General features: G+C 39.6%; 2 protein-coding genes and 1 pseudogene across 8 annotated transcripts in view; all 3 read right to left on the minus strand.

Annotated features, from left to right (window-relative positions):
* Positions 1–1171: 1171 nt before the first annotated feature.
* LOC309653251 (2-iminobutanoate/2-iminopropanoate deaminase pseudogene) lies at positions 1172–2204 on the minus strand (annotated as a pseudogene). The gene has a single exon. The product of its transcript is annotated as a 2-iminobutanoate/2-iminopropanoate deaminase pseudogene (transcript).
* A 542-nt stretch (positions 2205–2746) lies between these two features.
* On the minus strand, positions 2747–5654 carry LOC309653165 (G-protein coupled receptor-associated sorting protein 2-like; the record flags this gene model as incomplete). The annotated part of the gene is made up of 1 exon (XM_082447545.1): positions 2747–5654. The coding sequence occupies one exon, from the start codon at positions 5652–5654 to the stop codon at positions 3084–3086; it is 2571 nt and encodes an 856-aa protein (XP_082303671.1). The 3' UTR covers positions 2747–3083.
* A 188-nt stretch (positions 5655–5842) lies between these two features.
* The window catches only part of ARMCX5 (armadillo repeat containing X-linked 5), a 135742-nt gene continuing 117597 nt past the window's right edge, over positions 5843–23987 (minus strand). For 5 of the 6 annotated variants that reach the window (XM_082447618.1, XM_082447619.1, XM_082447617.1 and 2 more), the window contains 4 exons: positions 6724–6791; positions 6559–6618; positions 6302–6378; positions 5843–5980 (listed from right to left, as the gene is read on the minus strand). In XM_082447618.1, coding sequence (XP_082303744.1) covers positions 6351–6378; positions 6559–6618; positions 6724–6791 — 156 coding nt within the window. In that variant the 3' untranslated portion in view covers positions 5843–5980; positions 6302–6350. Of the gene's footprint in view, positions 5981–6301; positions 6379–6558; positions 6619–6723; positions 6792–23987 lie in introns of those variants that run through there. The other variant, XR_014259023.1, reaches the window with a different exon arrangement.

The raw sequence follows: 23987 nt of genomic DNA on the forward strand, positions 1-23987 counted from the left end.
AGCAAGTTTTCAACCCTGAGAGACTTATGTTAACTTGTAGGTATTTTGTCCAATAGCTATGGAAATGATTTATGTCCAGTGGAACAGATAACATAAATGGTTTCAATTTATCGCCCTTAAGATATCAATCAGTTTTGTACTTGATCCAGCAATGTTATACTAACATTTATTAATTTTCTATGTGTATGAAATTTAATATACATGTTTTGTTTATATTATTATATTGTATATATTGTATATACACATCTCCTTCAACCATTCTCATAATCTTAGCAGTTGTTAATTGTGTTGAAAAAAAACTTCCATGTGTTCATTTCTAATTTACAAATCATAATTTTACCTTTTCAAAAATTAACAGCATCCTCAGACAAAACAGAAATAACATTTCACCATGTCTAAAAATAATAAAACATGTATTTCCCATAAGCCTGTATTCCCTCTCCAAACCAACTCTATCCCTGACTTCCGCAATTCTTGTCTGAAGGTATGGTACGATGTTTTTACTTATTACTGTGGAAAACACACATAATACAAAGCTTACCATTTTAACCATTTTAAAGTGTACAATTCAGTGGCATTAAGTACATGCACAATGCTGTGCAATCATTACCACTATCTATTTCTGGAACTTTGTTGTCACTCCAAAAGGAAACGTGATGATCTTTCAAATGCAACAGTCATGTAAAAAGGCTGCCATCTTTGTACAAGAGACTAGTATAAACTTAGCAACCTTGGTAATTTTACTTTTCTTTAAAACACTTCATAAGCTAATCTTTCTGAAGTCTCATTCCTTTTCAACTTTTCTAAATGAGTTTATCTCTAAAAAATTCTTTTTAACATATATTCATTTATATAACTGTATCCTTTCCAACATGTCCACCTACAACTTGAGGCACTAGATATAAGCATATTAAAAGAAAAAATCCTTGTCTAATTAATTTTTGTATCTCCCCAATGTCTGTCACTGAAAACTTTTTTAGCATGGTGTATTTTCTTCCAGATTATGGAATATATGAAGTTTCTTAGAAAGTCATATTGAAATTGCACAGAAATTGTGTCTATTTACACACAGGTTTTTAAAATGGGATCTAATTTTCCACAGATGTCACAGTCTTCTCTATTACACCAGATATAAAAGCACCAGTGTCATTTCATGCCAATAAGTAGATCATTTTTTTTAATCTGCATGCTATTTTATTTCCATTAGAAAAATATTATCCATATAAAATTTGGTCCAGTTTCTTCTCCTTTACCTCTACCATTCAAACTTAAATGCTTTAATTTTACTCAAGTAAAAGCAGAATCATGTATCTGACATGAGAACTAAATAGTTCACATCATTAAATTAATAGAGTTTAATTGAATTAGGTGTGCTCTTTATTATTTCTCAGGAATAGTAACTCATCTTTCCTACATGCTATTTTCCTTTACTTTTATTTTTCTGAGTAACTATGTAATGTGTGTCTCTTTTCCCACATCCAGTAATATGAGTGCTACAGAAGTGTAATTTGTAACATCAGTAGCTAGATTCATCATTAATCTTCAACTCATGTTCAATTCCCCTTATTATATGGTATTTCCATAATAACTTCAGATATTTCAGTCAATCTTACACTTTCCAACAAATACTGTAAAAATTAAGACATTAATTTAAAAACATTATTAAAATTCCAGGCTAAATAACACTGGGCCCACTTAGAGTGATGCTGTCACGAGAGGTCCTTGGACAGCTACTGCTTCAATCTCTACACGGCCTCCTTTGGGCAAAGCAGCAACCTGGTAAGCAGCTCTTGCAGGAAAATTACTCTGGAAATATTGTTTGTAGATGTCATTGACAGTATTGAAGTCGTTTATGTCAGCCAGCAAAACAGTTGTTTTTACCACATTCGTGAAGTCACAGCTCGCTGCTTTCAGAATTTCATCCATGTTTGTAAGAGCTTGTTTAGCCTCTTCTGCCACCCCTCCTGGCACAAGCTGTCCACTTGCAGGATCCATGCCTAGCTGTCCTGAAATGTAAATGGTCCTGTCGACTAACACAGCCTGACTGTAGGGACCAATGGCCGCTGGGGCTTTCGCGGTGCTGATCACCTTTCTGATCAAAGACGACATGGCTAATCCTTTTCCCTTGCCGCCCCTCGGAGACAACTACCCCGTATGCGGCTCCTACTCGCGTCTCACGGGTCTCAATAGATCATTTTTAATAGCTGCGTGGTATTTCCTTAATACTTTCCTTGGATTAGGATCACAAAGGAAAGCTTATTCCTGACTCCATTTAATTGGTGTGCTGTTCTACTCTTTCACTCTTCAGGTGGCACTGAGCAACACCTGTACTTTGTGTTGCAAAATGTGCAGATTTGGCCAACTTAGTTCTCCAAAGTGGCCTCATTCCAACTGCATCCCTAACTAAACTTGTCTCACCTATTCCAGGCAGATAGATTATATCCATACTACTGGAACAGATTTTCCAATTACACACTTTTCTTTATACCGCCACTGCTCACTTCCAAGAATGACCTAATGGGTTGTCTTATCCTACTTTTTTTTTTCAGTGACCAAATTTAAGTGCGTGCCTCTTCTCTGAAGCATTCCTCAAGTACCACGGCCCACAGTAATCTCTTCCTTCTTAAGCTCCAGGAATGGGATTTTCCAATGAGGGTATGTATGTCATACTACTCATTGTCTATGTTTGTAACTGTGCACAATGTATCTACACCTGGATTTTAAACTGAAGAAGGGTCACTTCTGCCACTTTTCACACAGAACTTTATTGAAAACACAGACTTGAATAGAGAACCATATGTTTAAACAATGAATAGCAGGGTAGGTTACACAGGCGGCTCAGTTCATTGGAAGCTCAATACTGAAAAATACAGCAACGGACAGCAAGACAAATATCAACAAATTTTTTTCAGCACTAATAGTCATTTGGCATCCACAAAATGATCCAGCTCAAACCAAGAATTGGACAAAGTTAACATCAGCATTAAAATATAAGTTACAAAATAAAACCAGACTGAAAACCAAAGCACTACTCAGGGTTCTTTGGGAACATAAGGCTGATCAGAGGCAGGTGGTTAATCATATTAGCTTTGCTGTCCCACCTCAGGATCATTCTGATTGTCTATTTGGACTTGCAGTTCCTCAGCTAACTTCTCAAATTCATGGAATGCAGAAATAAGCGGCTCAAGACTGAAATCATCATCAATTAAGGACATTGTTCCATTTTTTATAATACTACTGATATTCTGAAACATTTTAATAACAATTTGAATGTTATCATTTGTCTCTTCTATGTTAAAGAGACCCACAAATATCGATAGAGCCTTGGCACTGAATAGTTTTTTTGCCACCACAGGATTTTCAGACAAATTCAATAACATTTTCAGAACGTGAAACTTTGTTCTTGCATTGCCTGTGGTTAATAAGGAGAGAAACCCAGACATATAATTGGCAACCAGTGTGTGATAGTCTGTAGTTGTAGTGAGGTGTCTAAGCATCCTTAATCCAAGCAGCTGCTCAGGGGAACCCACGCTATGAGCAAGGGTTTCCTCACACACTTGACATATGAATGTCTCAATCATGTTTAGATTTGGGTAAGGTGGAGCCATATGAATCATATTTTCCAAAAAACTTGTCCTAACTCGGGAGGAGGGATAATTGAGCAAAGTTTCAATAAGTGAGACAACTCCTGAATCGCGAATGAAATCACGGGTAAACTGAGAAGCAGTCCTCATACCCATTGCAATCTTAGATATTTCATGAATGAAAGGATCTCGAATTTTGTCCATTAATAGAAGGAGTTCTTCAAACTCTTCAGGACCAATTTTAAGCTCACACTGTATGCAGCTGCAGGACCAACTCTCAGGCTCTGCACTCTCCCTGGTTCTAAGATGTTCTCGAATTTCCCTGACTGACCGGTAGGACGGATCATACTGAAATGGGAACTCAGGGTCAGGCTGATCAGGCTGAAGCAAAGATTCCTGCTCTTCCCCTCCTGGGGTAACTTCCACATTCTTGGGCTTTCCCTCAAACATTTCAGAGTATACGGATGATGCTTCTTCAGGAATTCTAAAGGGGCTTGGGGATGGGAAGCCAATCCCATGACAAGGACCAGGTTTGAATTCAACAGTGACCTCTTCCCAGGTTTGGGGCCTGGATGATACATTAACTTCCTCCTCAGCTGTATCTCTGAACCTGGGGCTAGCCTTGTACACAGGATGGGGATTTAAGTCAAAGCAGGCCTCATCCCTGTCCCAGAACCAGGACCCAAATATGGCATCTTCTTCAGACTCTGGCCTGGTGTCTTCTCTGGCCACAGCACCCAAACTGGACTTCTCCTCCGCCCAGAACAAGGATCCACCAATGGCCCCCTCCTCAGCCCCTGGCTCAGATTCACAAATGGCTGAAGCCCCAGCCTCCATACTGACCTCTTTCTCTGCCCAGAACCAGGACCCAATAATGACTTCCTCCTCAAACCTGGGCTCTTGTTTGACCCTGTCACTGTTATTAACATCTTTCTGGGCCCTGGGCTTCAAGACAGTATTAGACTCTTCCTTGTCTCTGGGCCTGAATCTACTATTGGCCTCTTCTCCAGGCAAAAACCAAGACTCTTTATAGTACTCGTCTTCAGACTCAGATTCAAAAAAGTCCTCTCTCTTTGTCCTGAGCTTGGACCTCATATTTGCCTCATCCCTGACTCTGGGTCTGAACAAATTATTGGTATTTTCTCCAGCCCACAAGCAGAATGGGTTGCCAGACTCTTCCTCAGACCCAGACCAGGAATCAATATAGGGTTCTTGCTTGAATCTGGGCCTGGATCTGGGATTAGGCTGATGTTTGGCCCTGTGCCTGGACCTGGTATTGGCCTCTTCCCTAGGCCATGATCTGATACTGGCCTCTTCTCCAGCCCAGAAAGAGGACATTGTAGAGGTCTCATCTGCTGACCAGAATCCAGACTCATTAGAGGCCTCCTCTCTGGCCCTGGACCTGGGATAGCACCAAGACCCCATATTAGTTTCCTCCCCTGATCCAAACCAGGGTTGGATTCCTGTCTGAACCTGGGAGCCAGGAAAGGTCTCAGTGTCTACACTGACCAGTTCCCTATCCACAGATAGGGCCATAGGTTTAGCAGCTGACCCAGACTCAGTATTGACCAGTGGCCAGGTTACTGCATTGGTCTGAGACACGCCCTCTGCTTGTGACATTGCCTCAGCCCCAAACTCAGTCTGGGCCCAAGCCTGGGCTTCATCCTTGGGCCTTGCCCCAGGGATTGCCTTGGCTTCAGTCTTAGGACGTGCCCCACCTACTGCCCTGGCTTCAGTTTTGGGTCTTGTCCCTGCCATTGCCTGGGATTCAGTTTTGGGCCTTGCCCCAGCCATTGTCTGGGACTCAGCTTTGGGTCTTGCCCCAGCCATTGCCTGGGACTCAGTTTTAGGCCTTGCCCCAGCCACTGCCTTAGACTCGGTTTTGGGCCTTGCCCCAGGCATAGCCTTGGACTCAGTTTTAGGCCTTGCCCCAGGTGTGGCCTGGGTCCTAACCTTGGGTCTGACCACCATTGGGACTTCATTCTCTCTCTCAGCCCCACCCCCAACCTCTTCTCCAGGCTTCTTTTCAGGCTTGGCCTGGACACCAGGCTCAATCTCAGCCCCAGTCATAGTACAAGTTACAGAGGAGTCCTGATTAAATACCACTATCCCAGTCTCAGCCTCTACCACAGATCTGTCACAGTTTTCTATCTTCACACTCTAATCTTTCGATGATTCAGGTGATACAGTTGGAAACAAAAGTTATAGTCAATCACCAGTCCAGCAGTCAATCAGCCTCCTTTCCAATCCCAGTCTCAGCCAATATTACAGACAGAGTGCAGAAGAAGCACAACCAAGCTGGGAGAGGATGGATGGTTCCAGGGTGGGTGCACACCTGTTGAGGGTGGTGGTTAGCAGCAATTCCACCACCACCAGAGATGCCACTGGAGATCAATCTAGGAATCGAGAACGACATGCGGCTTTGAGTCTCTTCCAACTGTGTCACTCCATGCAAAGACCCACACACAGAGACTGGACCTTGAATGCTTCGTGGGAGAGTTAGGCTCTCAGAAAATCTCTCTGTTATCCTCATTTCACCCCACACCCTTTACCCCCAGAGCTGTCACATTGCTTTGCTTCCTACAACACAGGTGCGAAAATGGTGGGAAAGTATCTCGGCAATGGGAGAGGCTGAGGCCCTCAGACCAGACCCTAATCACCCTTGGACCTGTGCTGGTCTTCTCTACCCCACCCAAAAATTGTACCCATTCTCATACCTGCACTGTTGTGGTGCAATTTTCCTCTCCTTGCTTTGTTCCAGTGGTATTAAGCCTTAAGCAAACAGCAGGCCATCCTATGGATAAGTAAAAATACAGGAGAAATGAAGTCTGAGTGCTTGGTTGACAGGCAGACACCCTGATCCCTGATGCAAATATCTCTTTCTGTTTAAGTATCTAATTTGTCTGATGTTTCCTGTCGCTTGATTCCTGCTCTCAGGTCTTCTCTGCCCATTCACAGCCCAATCCACACCTACCCCAATAGTCCTAATACTCCTGCAGGAAATGAGCAACGGGTTCTGCAGCAGTGTGCAAATCTGAAAGAGAGTAAGACATGTGAATCAAAGACACCCAACTGGATCAAAAACACCTGTCAATCTTCCTCTGTAGCTGCCCCTTGCATTGCCTCACTTTGCACAAACCTCCAGAGATTTAAGGCAGTCTTTTCCTTCTTTCCTTCTTTGCAAAAGTAACCAGCCTTAAAGCAGACCTATGGACCAAAGATAAAAAGGTTAAGACAATCACAAGACCATGGTAGCAACTAAGCGCCTAATGGACAGACCAACATCAAGGATAGGAATCCATATACTGCCTTTCAATATTCAGAGTCCTCTTAGTAGAATATTCTCATTTTATCTTGGCCCTCTATTTCAGCATTCCAGATAACAAACATCTCCTCTTGACGTCATATTTTTCGCATTGCTCCCTTCTCCAATTCTGAGGATTCACCACTAGGTGCACCACATCGCTTTGCCTTGCGCAGCATAAATTGGGGGAAGGGCGCCCGCATATTCTAGAAAACAGGTTGTGCGGTGGTACTTGTATTGATAATTTGTCCCACCCTCACCTCCCAGTCCATCTTTTCCACCCCCAATTTTGGATGGAGTTGAGGGAGGAAGGCCAGAAAGTGTGGAGAAACAAGGTAGAGAGGAGACTTTTAGGAGGTATTCCTGGATGCCTGACCTGCTCTGGTCGCAGTCACCCCATCCCGATTCGGGTGTCCAGTCAATGGCTGCTGCCCACCCTCACCCCCCATCCCCACACAACGTCAGAAATACAGGCCGTTTTCCCGTCCCTAGTTTTTCTCAAGCCTCTCCTCTACAGATGCACGCCGTGGCGTGTAATCGCCAGACCTACCGCGCACACACAGGACACCCCGGCATCAAAGAGGCGCCTGTGGGAAGGGACAGCACCCGGCACGCGGGGTCCGACAAACCCCTTTCCAGGATCAGGGACCGGGCGGGCGGCCCCCCGCGCCCGCCCGCTCGGCACCCGGCTCCGACCGCCACCCCCGGCGGCCTCCCCGACGCCCCCACCCCGGCTCCCCTCCGCCATTTCGCCCGCAGCAGCCTCCCCCACAGCCCTCTCCTGGCACAGGCACCGTCGACGGCGGGGCGCGGGAGTCCAGAAAGCCCGCCGGGGAGCGCCCGCGCCGTTCGCCTCCCCAGGATCCGAGGGAAGCCCTGCGGCCAAGACCTCGCGCCCCGGGCCCGGTCCGCGCCAGTCGCCGCCTCCTCAGCGCCAGGGGTCCCCCGGCGCTGCGCACCTCTCTCAGGGACACGCTCCGACCCGGTTGCCTCCCCCTCGTCAGGCTGCCAGGGTCCGCGGGGCAGGGTGTGAGCCGGTCGTCGCCCCCGAGACACCCCCACTTGCCTTCGCAGGCGCAGGGTCCCGATGGTCGGCCTCCCCCTCCTGCCGCAGCTCCTCACTCGGATTCCCACCGGTCGCCGTGCGGGCAGAACGGCAAAGAGGCGTCCCGTCCCCCCCGCGCGGCTGCGCCAAACCGGGCAGGGGCTGCAAAGGCTGCGGCACCAACAGCTCGCGGCGAGGGTGTCGGGAAGGGGGCGGAGGGATACGGCACGAATGGGTTCGACGCCCCCTCCCAGGCCCACCGTAGTTCCGACCCAGAAAGGGGCGGGGCCGGGAGGAGTCCCGGCCTCAGGGGCGGGGCCACGCCGGCCCTCCACCGCCCCCCGTCGGGCAACCACCCTCCCCGCCCCGCACACTTCTGGCACCGCAGCGTGTGGGGCCGGCGGGCGGTGGGGACCGGGGTTGGGAGGGTAGGGAGGGGCTGCGCTGGAGGGAGCAGCGGATGGATACAGATCGTCCCGGGGTGTGTGTGTGTGTGTGTGTGTGTGTGTGTGTGTGTACAGGACTGCTCGGAGTCCGCCCCCCTACCCTCCCCCATCGCGCCCGCCATCCTCCCTGGGCGCCAGTGGCAGAGGAGCTGTGAGGACGGCCCTCCCCGGGTCTGCTTTCCACCTTCTGGGGCCGTGGGCGGGAGGAAGGTGGGAGGCGGCGCCCGTGGAGGCCGAGCCACTGCCTCTCTTCTAAGGGAAGGCAGCCCTAGATAGACCTCTGGCCTGAGGAAACAAACCACCTGTCTGCGCCAGTGTCGTCATCCTCTCTGCCACACTGCCATTTTCTCAGTCGCAGTGGTAGCACGGTAGCACACTTTGCCATTTCGCCGCCCCCACAGTTGCCCAGGAAAGAGGGCCTTTCTCTCTCAGGACCCGCACCGGCTCAGACAGTCCTCCCTGTCTCTCATCCCATAGCCACGTGTCAGGCACCAGGTAGGGTCGGTCCTGGCTTCTCTCCCCGGGTTCTGTCAGGTCTTCGTCTCTTGCAGTTGCCTCCAAGCGCTCATCATCTTTGGCAGGGTGGGAATGTGGCAGGGATTAGAACCAACTGGGATCTCACACACTTGCCATACACACCAGTCTACTTTCCCCAGCCATTCTTTGGAGAAGGCCCCACCAGGCACCCACTTCCCCAAGACAGAAACCTGCTGGCCCTTGAATCCTCTGCTTCCTGCACTCCTATATCCTTCCTGTAGTCTCCAGCCCCTCCTTTCTGTGCTCCATGGGGCAAACAGCAACCCTGGTTAAGCACACCTGTGGTTGAGCACAAACCTGCTGGCACTGTTGCCCGTTTTAAAACCCACCTAAATGGCACCCTCGCTGTGGTAAGCTGAATAAAGGTCCCCCAAAGATGTCCACGTCCTGTTCTCCAGAACCTGTAAATATGTGATGTTACATGGCAAAGGAGAATTAAGGTTGCAGATGGAATTAAGATTGCCAATCAGCTGAATGTAAAGTAAGATTACACTGCTGTATCTTGGCCAATGCCATGGCAAGGCTACTTTAAATGTGGAAGAGGCAGGCAGAAGAGTCAGTGTCACAGTGAAGTTGCATGAGAAAGACGCCACAAGTGGACGGGATATCACTAGTTTTGAAGATGGAAGGAAGCCAGAGGCCAAGGACTGCAGGCGGACCCAGAAGTTGGAAAAGGCAAGGAGACAGATTCTTCCTAGAACCCCTTGGAAGAATGAAGTCCTCCTATCACCTTTATTTCAGACCAGAGAGACCCTTTTCCTATTTCCAACCTTCAGGACTGTAAGATAATATTTTATTGTTTTTGTTTTTTTAAGCCAGCAAGATTGTGGTAATTTGTTACAGCAGCAGTGGGAACCGAATTCACTCACCATCCTGATAAAGTCCATTCCCCTTCACTTTCTTGAATTGGGTTTCAGCCCCTGGGAGGATCAATTTGGGCGCTCATCTCTCACCACTATAACCACCCTCTTAAGCGCCTTCTCTCTTTTCTAAAGAAGAGAGATTTTGCAATCATCTTTGAGGTTCGTCTTGGAGAAAGTCCCTATTTACTGAATATCATGGATGCTTACCAGGATGAAAAGGGAACCTTATTCTTACCATGAATTTTCATATCAGCTTTTGTTATTAGATATTTATTATAACTGTACAATATTTAGGTGATAGAGAAAAAATCTAGAGATGATTCTATACTCTATCTAGAGACAACAGATGTCAGTTTTCAGAGGAAAGTCTTTCACTGTGCTCTTTCAATGGCCTCAGCTGAATTGTGGATTTTCTTTGTTCCAAAGTATACTCTCTTGGGTGAATGCCAGGGTGGAAGAAGGGAGTCTGAGCTCTTCTGGGATCTGTGCGTGTGCATGAATCTCTTTGCCTCTCTGAACTGTTCCTTCCCCTTCTGAAAGTGTCTGGTGCCTTTTATTCATTCAACAAATATATATGAGTATCTACTTTGTCCTAGGCACAAACAAAAAAGAAAGAAATCTCTGTTCTTGTGGAGGTGACATTTATTTGTAATTTCATTCTTATTAATTTCTTGTCTAAAAATTTACAGATTTATCCAAAGTCATACCAGCAATCTTATCTGATAATTCTGGATATTGTGAAATCTTGATTCCAAGATACTTTCTGACAGAGGAGTGAATCTACCACTAGCTGACAGATTATACTGTGAGATTTTGAAATACCTGTTGGACAATTTATTGTTAATTCATTTAGAGAACAGACACTACGACTCATTAACATTTATTGAACTGAGAAAAGTCCTATTTTAAGCTCTTTATGTGTATTAGCTCACAAAACTATTTGACATTATGGACTACTATCAAAATAATCTATTACCTTCATGTAACAGGGAAGGAAACCAGCTCGGATGAGTTGTTTCATCTTTAAAGTCAGAGGGAAAAATAAAAGATTAAAATATTAAAAGGATGCTGACCTATGTCTGTCTGACTGGTAGGCACTATTTACTTCATCCTAAAATGGATTCCAGTGTAATAGATTCTGATGGCCAAGGTTCCGCTCTCCTGTGCCTCCACCAGACCTGTGTAACCCTTACTTACCCCTGAAATCTAAATCTCAGAACCAAATAACCTCCAAGCATTAAGCCCAGGATACAGATGCAGCTGTGCTATATCATACCTACAGCTCTGCCCCTGACCCCACCCCACCTCCTACATACTTATGCACGTGAACTTTCACACTAGCATATTCCTTGCCTATGCAACACACATGATCTACTCCTCTTCCCTCTTAATCACCATGGACACAGACCTGTTTTTGTCTATTAAGCTTAACTTGGCTATATTCTGTTGTTTTAATTTGCAATTCCATAATGACATAGGATGTTGAGCATATTTTCATATGCTTATTTGCCATCTGTAGATCTTTTTTGGTCAATTATCTGTTCAGATCATTGACCTTTTTTTTAAATGAGATTGACTGTTTTCTTATTGTTAAATTTTAAGGGTTCTTTGTATATTTTGGATACCAGTCTTCTATCAGATGTTTTGCAAAGTTTTCTTCTCAATCTCCACTTGTCTTTTCATTCTATTAATAGAGTATTTTGCAGAGAAGGTTTATTTTTAATGAAGTCCATCTTACCAATATTTTCTTTCATGGTTCACACTTTTGATGTTGTATCTACAAAGTCCTTGCCAAACACAAAATTACCTAGATCTTTTACTATGTTGTCTTCTAGGAGTTTTATAGTTTTGCCTTTTACATGTAAGTCTATGATCCATTTTACATTAATATTACTGAAAGATGTAATGTATGAGTCTAGATTTTCTTTGCATGTAGATGACCAGTCGTTCTAGCATCATCTGTTGAAATGATTATCCTTTCTGCATTGAATTACCTTTGCTCATATATCAACAACTGGTTGAATATATTTGTGTGGGTCTATTTCTGGTCTCTCTCTTCTGTTGCATTGATCTATTTGTCTTTTCTTTTGCCAATACCACACTGTCTGGATTACTGTGGCTTTATGGAAAATATTGAATTTGGGTAATGTCAGTCCTCTGATGTTCTTCTCCTTCAATATTTGCTATTCTTGGTCTTTTGCCTTTCAATATAAACTTTATAATCTGTTTGCTGATATCCATAAGATAACTTGCAGGGATCTTGATTGGGATTGCATGGAACCTATAAGTTGGGAAGAACTGACATCTTGACAATATTGAGTTTTCCTATCCTTGCACATGAAATAGCTCCACATTTATTTAGATCTTTGATTTCTTTCATCAGTGTTTTGTAGTTTTCCTCATATAAGTATTGTACATACTTTGTTAGATTATGCCTAAATATTTCATTTTTGGTGCTAATATAAATGGTATTGTTTTTAATGTCAAATTCCATTTTTTCAATGCTGGTATATAAGAAAATTTGAATTCTGTATATTAACCTCGTATCTGGCAACAGTGCTATAATTGCTTATTAGTTCCAGGGGTTTTTTGTTGATTCTTTGAGATTCCTACAGATATGATCATGTCATCTGTGAACAAGTACAGTTTTAATTCTTCCTTCCCCATCTGTATATTTTAATTTCTTTTTCTTCTCTTATTGCAATAGCTAGGATGTCCTGTGTGATATTAAACAGGAATGATGAGTGGGGACATCCTCTCCTTGTTCCTACTCTTAGCAGAAAAGCATCTAGTTGCTCAGCCTTGTGATGTTAGCTGTAGGTTTTTTTGTAGATGTTCTTCATTAAGTTTAAGGAGTTTCCTCTATTCCTAGTTTTCTCATTTTTTATCATGAATGGGTGTTCAATTTTGCCAAATGCTTTTTCCACTCTAAATGATCATATTTTTCTTCTTTAGCCTTTGATGTGATGGATTACATTAATTGATTTTCAAAAGTTGAACCAGTATTGTATACTTGGAATAAATTCCACTAGGTTGTGGTGTATAATTCTTTTTATACATTGTTGGGTTTTATTGGCTAACATTTTGTGAGGATTTTTATACCTATGTGCATGAAAGATACTGGCCTGCAATTTTTCCTTTTTGTAATGTATGTGCTTGGTTTGGGTCCTAGGTTAATGCTGTTCTCATAGAATTTGGGGGGGTATTATTCCCTCAACTTCTATTTTCTTTAAGTGATTGTGTAAAATTGGTATAATTTCTTCATTGAGTGTTTGATATAATTCACCAGTGAACCTGAGTCTGGTGTTTTCTCTTTTGTAAGGTTAATCATTGATTCAATTTCTTTAATAGTTATAGGTATATGCAGAGTACCTATTTATCCTTGTGTCAATTTTGGTAGATTGTGTCTTTCAAGAAATTGTAATTCTTCTAGGTTGTCAATGTTTTGGGACAAAGTTGTTCATAATATTCCTTTATTATCCTTTTAAGGTCCATGGGAACATTTCTGGTGTTAGCAATTTGTGTCTTTTCTCCCTTTTCTTAGTTAACTTGGCTAGAGGCATATAAATTTTATTAATCTTTCAAAGAACCAACTTTTGGTTTTATTGAATTTCTCTATTGATTTCCTGTTTTTAATAGCACTTATTTCTGCTCTAATTTTTAAAATCTCTTTTCTTCTGCTTACTTTGGATTTAATTTGCTCTTCTTTCTCTAGTGGCTAAGGTGGAAACTTCAGTTATTAATTTTAGATTGTTTTTCCTTTCTAATACATTCATTCAATGCTATAAATTTCCCTCTAAACATCCCACAACTTTGATAAATTTTCACAATTTTTTTTAGAATATTTAAAAATTTCTCTTGAGAGTTCTTTGACCCACGTGCTATTTAGAAGTGTGTTGGTTAATCTCCAAGTGTTTTAGGGTTTCCAGTTATTTTTCTGTAATTAGTGTTTAGTTTAATTTCATTGTGATCTGAGAGCACGGTTTGAATGATGTCTATTCTTTAAAAAATTTTAAGGTATATTTTATATCCCAGGATGTGGTCTATCTTGCTGAATGTTCCATGTGAGCTTGAGAAGAATCTGTATTCTGCTGTTTTGGATGAACAAAACAGAATACACAAAAATTTATAAGTATTAACTAGGTACTGTTGATTGATGGTGCTGTTCAATTCAAGTTTGTTTTTACTGATTTTTCTACCTTCTGAGTCTGTCAATTACTGATAGAGTGGTGTTGAAGTCTCCCACTATAATAGTGGATTTGTCTTTTTTCCTTCAATTCTGTCAGTTTTTGCCCTATGTATTTCTGTACTTTTTTGTCAGGTGCGTACACATTAAGGATTGTTATGTCTTCTTTGAGAACTGGGCCACTTATCAGTATGTAATTCCCCCTTTCTCCTGGTAATGTTCCACGCTCTGCATCCTGCTTTATCTGAAATTAATAGAGCTACTCTGGCTTTCACTTGTTTAATGTAAATTTGTTTAATGATGGTATTTCTTTCTCCATCCCTTTATTTTTAATCTATTGGTGTCTTTAAAGTTGGTTTCTTTTAGACTACATGTAGCTGGATCTTATTTATTTAATCCACCCTGACAGTCTATCTTTTTTGATTGGTGTTAGACCACTGACATCTGTGATCATTGATACAGCTGGATAAATACCTACCATATTTGTTACTGTTTTCCATATGTTGCCCTTTTTCTTTTTTTGTCTTATCTTTTTCTGCCTTCTCTGTTTTAAATTGTACATTTTATATGATATTATTTCTCTCTTCTCTTAACATATAAATGATACTTCTAATTTTACTTTTCTAGTGGTTGCCCTAGAGTTTGCAATATTCAAGGCCACTTTCAAATAACACCATACTGTTTCACAGGTAGTGCAAGTACTTTACAACAGAGTATTTCCAAGTCCTCCCTCTTATCCGTGATAACATTGCTGTCATTCATTTCACTTATCTATAAGCTGTAATCACCACATACACTGTTGATATGCTTATTTTGAACAAACTGTAATCTGTTAAATCAACTAAGAATAAACAGACTTCATTTCACCTTCATTTATTCCTTCTCTAACACTCTTCCTTTTTTCAATAGATATGAATTTTTGATCTATATAATTTTCCTTCTCTCTGAAGAATTTTGTTTAACATCCCCTGCAGGACAAGTCTACTGGGGACAAATTCTCTCAATTTTTGTTTGTCTGAGAATGTCTTTATTTCTCCTTCACTTTCAAAGAATAATTTTACTGAATACAGAATTCTAGATTGGTAATTTTTTTCCTTCAACACTTTAAACATTTCTCTCCACTCTCTTCTGCTTGTATGGTCTCTGAAGAGAAATCTGATGTAATTCTTACTCCTGCTCCTCTATAGGTAATGTGGTAGGTTTCTCTGGCTTTTTTCAATATTTTCTCTTTGTCTTTGATGTTCTCCCATCTGAATATAATAGCCTAGGTATAGATATTCTGGTTTTTATCCTGCTTCATGTTCTCTGAGCTTCCTAGATCTATGGTTTGAAGTGTGTCATTAATTTTGGAAACTTCTCAGCCATCATTACTCAAATATTTCATCTGTTTCTCTCTTTTCTGTCTTTGTGGTATTTCTATTACATGTATGTTACACCTTTTGTAACTGTCCCACAGTTTGTGGATATTTTGTTCAGTCTTTTTCACTTTTTATCTCTTTGTATTCTCTTTCGGAAGTTTCTACTGACATTTCTTCAAGCTCATTGATTTATTCTCAGCCATGTTCAGTCTATTGAGGAGCCCATCAAAAACATTCTTCATTTCCTTTACACTGTTTTTGATTTCTAGCATTCACTTTTTGATTCTTTCTTAGGGTTTACAGCTCTGTTTATATTACCATCTGTTTTTGCATGTTGTCCACTTTTTCCATTAGAGCACCTAGCATATTAACCATAGTTGTTTTAAATTCCTGGTCTAATTCCAAAATTTCTGCCATATCTGAATCTGTTTCTGATGCTTGCTCTGTCTCTTGATACTGGTGTGCTGGGGTTTTTTGTTTGTTCGTTTGTTTTGTTTTTGTGAGCTTTTTTGGCTTTTAGTATGCCTTGTAATTTTTTGTTAAAAGGTAGACAATATGGGTTAAAGAAACTGAGGTAAATAGGCTGTTAGCCTGAGGTTTTATGTTTATCTGGCTAGGAGTTAGTCTGTGTACACTGTTTGCTATAGCTGTATGTGTCAGAGGCTAAATATTCTGTTGTCCTTGTTTTAGTTTCTCCTGTTGTCTTTGGGTTTCCCTAGAGACTTTTAAAAACAGAAATGTGACCTTGCTGAGGCTGGGAAGGCATCTTGGTACTGTACGTGATACAAATGATGCCCTTACAAGGATATCACATCTAGCTTTTATCTTAATATTTAGAAAGGAATGTGCAAACATCACAGAACCATGTTTCCCAAATATTATTCCATTGAACATGAGGCCATCAGGATGTTAAGGGGCATTCCATTTTTTAACGTGGTCTAATGAAACTGGGAAATGTTTTTATAGAAGACCCTGAAATATTTTGATTAAAATGATGTGAAAGACCTATGAGTAGAGTTTAAAAGAGAAGAGATTTTTTAGGAGTAAAATAAAGCTGAGGGGAGATGTAAGTAGTTGGAGGGTTATTATAAGCTAGATATACTACAGCTGCCTTATCTCCATAAAGTCAGAAGTTGACATACTGCAGCAAGAGAGAGATGGGTTAGAAATGGACTGCATAGTGAGGGTGTGAGAGAAAAATATTAACTTATTATTGTAAAAGAGCATATCATCTTCAACTCTGGACACATGATAGGAAAGGCAAAAAACCATTTAAGGATGATTTATGTGTCTTGCTGCCTGAAGCTGCCAGGAAGGTAACTCTGAATTTCTTTCTCACTCCAGAATTCCATGGCCCTAGTCCTGTAGGTCCTAGGATGCGGGGTAGAGACGTTTTCTTAAAGAAGGTCTGAGATGTACACTTCCTTCAGCTTTAATCTGCTCTTATTATACATGAGCCTTATTGATGTGGTTGGAAAGTGTGGGGGGAATGGGAAACATTCTATGGTTCTATTATTTGGTCTCAGTGTTTCAGTGAGCCTTTGTCCCTGGTTTGTGACATTCACAAGTGCTTCTCAGTTTTTTTTCTTTTTTAGGTGAGACAGGAGGTCTATAGGGGGCTAGAGTTGTGTATTTTCCTCTAGTCTGTGAACTCACAAATGTTTCTTACCTTTTTTTTCCTCCCAAGGCAAGATAAGAAATGCTAGATGGGGCTGGAATTGAAAAAAAAAGCCTTTCCCCTGGTGGGATAAGGCTCTAGTAGTTTTTTCCCATTCAGAGCAGGCAGTTGTCATGGAGAATGCTCTGAGTGTATTTCAAAATGTTTGCTCTTCCCATCCCTCTGCTGTATCCATGAGGGAATACTTCTTGGCTCTTCACCATGAGAACTGAGTGGTTTTCCTGGAGGTCAAATCCACAAAAGCTCCTGTAAGACTGTGACACACAGAATTTCTCACTCCCTTGATGGTCCACACTCAGCCTCCAGCAATTTATCAAAATTACCATTCAAGTGTTCCTACCAGTTTTGGCTCCAGTGGATTCTACTCCAGGTAAGCAGATCTCAACTGTGATTCTGAATTTGTCTGTTTCTCCAGATTTTGTAGTGGTGATTTGGCCTATGATCTTAGTTATCTGATGGGTCCAAGAAAAGCCAGGTATTTTCAGATTTTTCTTGTTGTGACTTTGTGAGTCACGACTTCCAGGCTCTTTATATATTGTAACTGAAACCAAAATTTTGGATGGAAGACTTAATTTATGCTGTTTGAAGATGTGTTGACAGCTATTTCCCCTCAAGTCTCTGTATACCCTTTAACTCATTCCTCTTCCTTATTCAATTACTTACTCAAATTGACCACTGAATAAGTGTTACTACGCCACCATAAAGGAAGTGACAGAAGGTGATTGTAATTTTTCTTTTTTTACAACTAAGAGTTATTTAACAGAAATTATTTGAACAGAATTATTTGAACCAGGAATTCTACTTCTAGGAGTATGCCCTAAGCTAAGGATGTGCAAGCCAGTTTAGCTACAAGTGTATCAGTCCTCTGCTATCCCTTCAACGATGGGATGACTGTAGAGAAGAAAAATATCACAGAGGGAGTGCACTGAAGGCATAGATGGAAACAGAAAAACTGAGACAAGTGGTCTAGACAGCAGCAAACACAAACACCTACATGATCCACAGATCTGTTTTTCAAGATCTGTTCTCAGTATTCTGGAATTCACCCAGGTGATCATGTGGGGTAGAAAAGGGCAAAAACAATAACTTGACTGAAATAAATAAAAACACACAGGTGAAATGTACCATTTAGTGACAGAAATTTACTACGGGAATGTTCATCACAGAATTGTTTTTAATAGGAAAAAATAGAGATAACCTAAATATATGAGTATAGGAAATTTGTTAATTATGGCAAGCTCGGTAGATGGGATTCTATGCCAACAATAAATGGAAGTGTCTGTTTCAGAAACACCTTGTCAGCATTGGGCTTTATCCAACTTTTATTTTTGTCAATATGCTGGGTAAAAAATGGAATACTATTATTTTGATTTGTATTTCTACAATTGTGCAGGAGCATATCAGGGCATACTACATTAAAGTAGCAGTAACAAATGACCCTCAAATCTCAGTAACTTAAAGCAACAAAAATGTATTTCTTGTTCATACTACATACCCAACACAGGTTGGTTGGGGCTACACTTACTAAGATTAAAGTGATGGAACAGTCACTATATGGAACATTGCTGGTTACCATGGAATAGGAAAAGACAGATCATGACAAATCACACAGTGGCTATTAAAATTTTACCCCCCAAACTGACAAAAATTTTTCTGTTATGTTCCATTAATTAAAGCAAGTTATATGGCCATAGCTGTGTTCAAAATGAATGGGGAAGTGCAAGACTAAGTGTCTGAAAATTACACAGAAGGAAATCTTGGTTAGATTGCCATATATGTTCTAACTAGTGTTTCTAGTATATGCTATCTTTTCACTTGTTTATGGTAATTTACAACAGCTTTATTGAGATACAGTCTACTTACCATACAATTCACCAATTTAAAGTGTACGATTCAATGGCATTTAATAGATTCAGAATTGTGAATGCATCATCAAAATCAATTTTGGAACATTTTCATTAGCCCAAGAATATACCCTGTAGCCCTTAGCTATCAGACTCCTTGCCCCTATTCCTAAACCAGAGACAACAACGAATCTGCTTTCTGTCTCTGTAAATTGGCCTTTTCTGGACATTTCATATAAATGGAATCATGTGATATGTGGTCCTTACTAGCTTCTTTCACTTATCACTTGTAACATGTATCAGTACGTCATTGTTTTATTGCTGAAAATTATCCCATGATATAAACAGGCCACATTTTATTTATCCATTTATCAGCGATGGATATTTGGGTTGTTTCCACTTATTGACTATTATGAATAATGCTGTTATGAACACTTGTGTTCAACATTTTGTTTGGACATATGTTTTCATTTCTCTTAGATGTATACCCAGGAGTAGAATTGATGGAACATATGGTCACCTTTTGAAGTTACTGTTTCCCGAAACAACCACACCACTTTACATTCCCACCAGCAGGGTATGAGGATTCCAATATCTCCCTATACTTTCTAGCACCTTTTATTATCTGTCTTTAGTATTATAGTCATCCTAGTGGGTGTGAAATGGTACCTAATTGTGGTTTTGATTTTCCTAATGGCTGATGATGTTGAGCATCTTTTCATGTGCTTATTGGCCACTTTTATATCTTCTTTGGATAAACGTCTATCCAGGTCCTTTGACCATTTAAAAATTGGATTATTTATCTTTTTATTATTGATTTGTACCTTTATTATTGAGTTGGAACCGTTTTTTATACATTTTAGATCCAAGTCCCTTACCAAATGATTTGCAAAATTCTCTCCAATTTTGTGGGTTGGCATTTCATTTACTTGATTGTACCTTTTGAAGCACAAAAGTTTTTAATTTTGATGATGTCCAGTTTGTCTATTTTTCCTTCTGTTGCTTGTGCTTTTCATGTCATATGTTTGAAACTACTACTTAATCCAAGGTCACATAAATTTATACCTATGTTTTATAGTTTTAGGTCTTACATTTAGGACGTTGATCAATTTTGAGTTTTAAAATATGGTGTGAGGTAGGGATCCAAATTCATTCTTTTGCATGTGCTTATCCAGTTGTGCCAGCACCATTTGTTGAAAAGACAATTCTTACCCCATTGTATGGTCCTCGCATCCTTGTCAAAACTCAATAAATATAAAGATTTATTTCTGGACTCTCAGTTCTATTCCACTGATATATGTGTGTGTGTGTGTGTATGTATGTATGTGTGTGTGTATATATATATATATATATATATATATATATATATATATATATATACACTCTATGTCAGTACTGCACAGTCCTGATTATTGTAGCTTTGTAATAAGTATTGAAATCTCACAGTGTAAATCCTCCAACTTTGTTCTTTTTAAAGATTATTTTGGCTATTCTGGATCCCTTGCACTTACATATAAGTTTTAGGAACAGCTTGTGAATGCCTGAAAAAAAACGGAGCTGTAATGTGGTAAGGATTGCATTTAATCCATAGATCAATTTGGCCAGTATTGGTACCTTAACAATACTAAGTTTTCCAATCCATGAACACAGGATGTCCTTCCATTTGTTTAGTTCTCTAATTTCTTTCAACAATGGTTTGTAGGTTTTCAGTGTACAAACCTTACACATTTTTGGTTAAATTTATTTCTAAGTTTTTTATTCTTTTTAATGGTATTGTAGTTGTTTTTAAAATTTTATTGGTTTGCTCATTACTACTGTATAAAAATACAACTGTGTTTTGTATATTGATATTTTATCATGCGAATTTGCTCAACTTATTGGTTTTAATAGTTTCTTAGTGGATTTCCTAGGATTTTCTAAATATAAGATTAATTCACCTGCAAATGTTTTGGTATTATGAATCATGTCAACATTATCAGTTAACTTTATCAATCTTTTTTTTTAATGCCCCCATTGATTTCTATCTAACCAGCCATGGCATTTTCTCTCACCAAGAATATAAGTAAAAAAAATTCTCCTGGTACTTTTATGTTTCAATATTTGCATTTAAATCTTTGAACTAATTGCAGTTTATTGTGGTGGAATGTATTTTATGTTATTTATCTCCAAATAGGTTGCCACTCTTCCAAATTGTGGTAAAATATACATGACATAATATTTATTACTTTAGTCATTTGTAAGTGTATAATTCAATGGCATTAAATACATTCACAATGTTGTATAATCATCACTACTATTTATACCAAAACATTTTCGTCATTCCCAACAGAAACACTATACCCAATAAAAAATAACTCCTCTTTTTCTCCTCCCCTAAGCTCCTGGTAAACACTATTCTACTTTATGTCTCCATAAATATGCCTATTCTAGGTACCTTATACAAGTGGAATACTATAATATTTGTGCTTCTGTGTCTGCCATATTTCACTAAGTATAATGTCTTCAAGGCCAATCCATGGTTTAGTACATACCAAAATTTCATTCCTTCCTATGGTTAAATAAAATTCCATTTTATGTATATACCATATTTTGTGTACCCATTCATCCAGCAATGGGCTCTTAGGTTGTTTCCACCTTTTGGCTATTGTGAATAATAATGCTAGAACACTGGTGTATACATATTTCAAGTTACTGCTTTCAATTATTTTGGGTATATAGCCAGGTGTGGGATTGCTGGGTCATATGATAGTTCTATGTTTAACCTTGTGAGAAGCTGACAAACTGTTTTCCACTGCAGCCATGCTATTTTACATTCCCACCAGCAATGCACAAGAGTTCTAGTTTCTCCACATCCTTGGCAATGCTTGCTACTTTAGTTTAAAAAAATTATAGGTATCCTAGTAGGTGTAAACTGGTATCTCGTGGTTTTGATTTGCATTTCACTCATGACTAATGATGCTGAACATTTTTTCACATGCTTATTGGCCATTTGTTATGTTCTCTGGAGACATGTTTTAAGTCCTTTGCCCATTTTTAAATTGGGTTGTTTGCTTTTTTGTTGTTTAGTTTTAGGAGTTCTTTATGTATTATGGATATTAATCACTTTTAAGATATATCATTTCCAAATATTTTCTCCCATTCAGTAGGTTGTCTATCCACTTTCTTGATAGTATCTTTTGATGTACAAAAGTTCTTAATTTTGATGAAGTCCAATGTATGTATTTTGTTGTTGCTGTTGCCTGTGCTGCTTGGTGTCATATCCATGAAACTGTTGTCAAACCTAGTATCATGAAATTTTCTCGAATGTTTTCTTCTGAGAGTTTTACAGGTTTAGCTCTTAAGTTTAGGTCATGGATTCATTTTGAGTTATTTTTTGTATATGGTGTAAGGTAAGGGTCCAACTTAATTGTTCTGCATGTGGATGTCCAGTTTCCCTGCACCATTTATTCAAAAGACTGTCCCTTCTCAATGGAAGGGTCTTGGCATCCCTTGTGGAAAACCAATTGACTACTGATTTTCTGTTTATAGCTGGGGTCTCTATTCCATTGGTCTATGTGTCTGTCCTTATGCAACTACCATACTGTTTTTTGTTTTGTTTGTTTGTTTATTTATTTATTTAATTTATTTATTTTTGGCTGCATTGGGTCTTCATTGCTGCACGTGGGCTTTCCATACTGTCTTAATTACCATAGCTTTGTAGTAAGTTTCGAAGTTGGGAAGTATGAGTCCTCAATTTATTTATTTATTTATTTATTTATTTTTTTCTCAATTTATTTTTATTTTTCAAGACAGTCATGGCTATTCAAGGCCCCTTCCAATTCCATATGAATCTGAAGATCAGCTTTCACATTTCTGCAAAAAAAGGCTCTTTGAATTTTTATTGCATTGAATCTGTAGATCACTTTGGAAAGCATTGACATCTTAACAATATTATGTCTTCCTATCATGAACACAGAATGTCTATCCATTTGTTTAGGTCTTCTTTAATTCTTTCAGGAATGTTTTGTAGCTTTCAGCAAGCAAATCTTTCAGCTCCTTGGTTAAATTATTACAAAGTATTTAATTATTTTATATGTTATTGTAAAAGGAACTGCTTTCTTAATTTCCTTTTTGGATAGTTCATTGCTTCTGTATAGAAACACAAGTGATTTTTTGGAGTGTGTTTTGTACCCTGCAACTTTGCTGAGTTGGGATTGTTAGCTCTAATAGCTTTCTTGTGGATTAATTGGGATTTTCTGTATAACAGATCATATCAGCAGTGAATAGTGATAGTTTTACCTCTTCCTTTCCAATTTGTATGTCTTTTCTTTTTCTTGTCTAACAGCTCTGGCTAGAATTTCTAGTACAATGTTGACTTGCAGCAATGAAAGTGGGCAATCATGTCTTATTCTTGATTTTAGGGGAAAATCCTTTAGACTTTCACCATTGAGTATGATGTTAGCTGTGGAATTTTCATAAATACTTGTTATCATGTTGAGAAAATTTCCCTCTATTCCTAGTTTTCTGAGTGTCTTTATTATGAAAGGGTATTGGATTTTGTCAAATGCTTTTTCTGTATCAACTGAGATGATCATTTTGTCTTCTTTCATTTATATTAGTGTGATGTATTACATTGGTTGATTTTCTTATGTTGAAACACCCTTGAATTCCTGGGATACATCCCATTTGGTTATGCTGAATAATCCTTTTAATATGCTGTTGGATTTGCTCTGCTAATATTTTGTTGAGAATATTGGTATTATAGTTATAAAGGATATTAGTTTGTAATTTTATTTTCTTGTGGTATCTTTATCTGGCTGTGGTATCAGGGTAATGCTGGCCTCACAGAAAGAGTTTTAGGAAGTGTTCCCTTCTCTTCAGTTATTTTGGAAGAATTTGTGAAGGACTGGTGTTAATTCTTCATTAAATACATAATAGAATTCACTGGTGAAAGTATCTGGTCCAGGACTTTTATTTGGGGGAGGTTTTTGACTACTGATTCAATCTCTTTATTTGTTTTGGGTATATTGAGTTTTTTTTATTATGGTAAAAACCACACAACATAAAATTTAACATCTTAACAATTTTTCAGTGTACAGTTGAATAGGGTTAAGTATATTCACATTATAGTACAAAAGATCTCCAGAACTTTTTCATCTTTCA

The sequence above is a fragment of the Balaenoptera physalus genome, assembly GCF_965194825.1.
Source record: "Balaenoptera physalus genome assembly, chromosome: X".
Classification (NCBI taxonomy): Eukaryota; Metazoa; Chordata; class Mammalia; order Artiodactyla; family Balaenopteridae; genus Balaenoptera; species Balaenoptera physalus.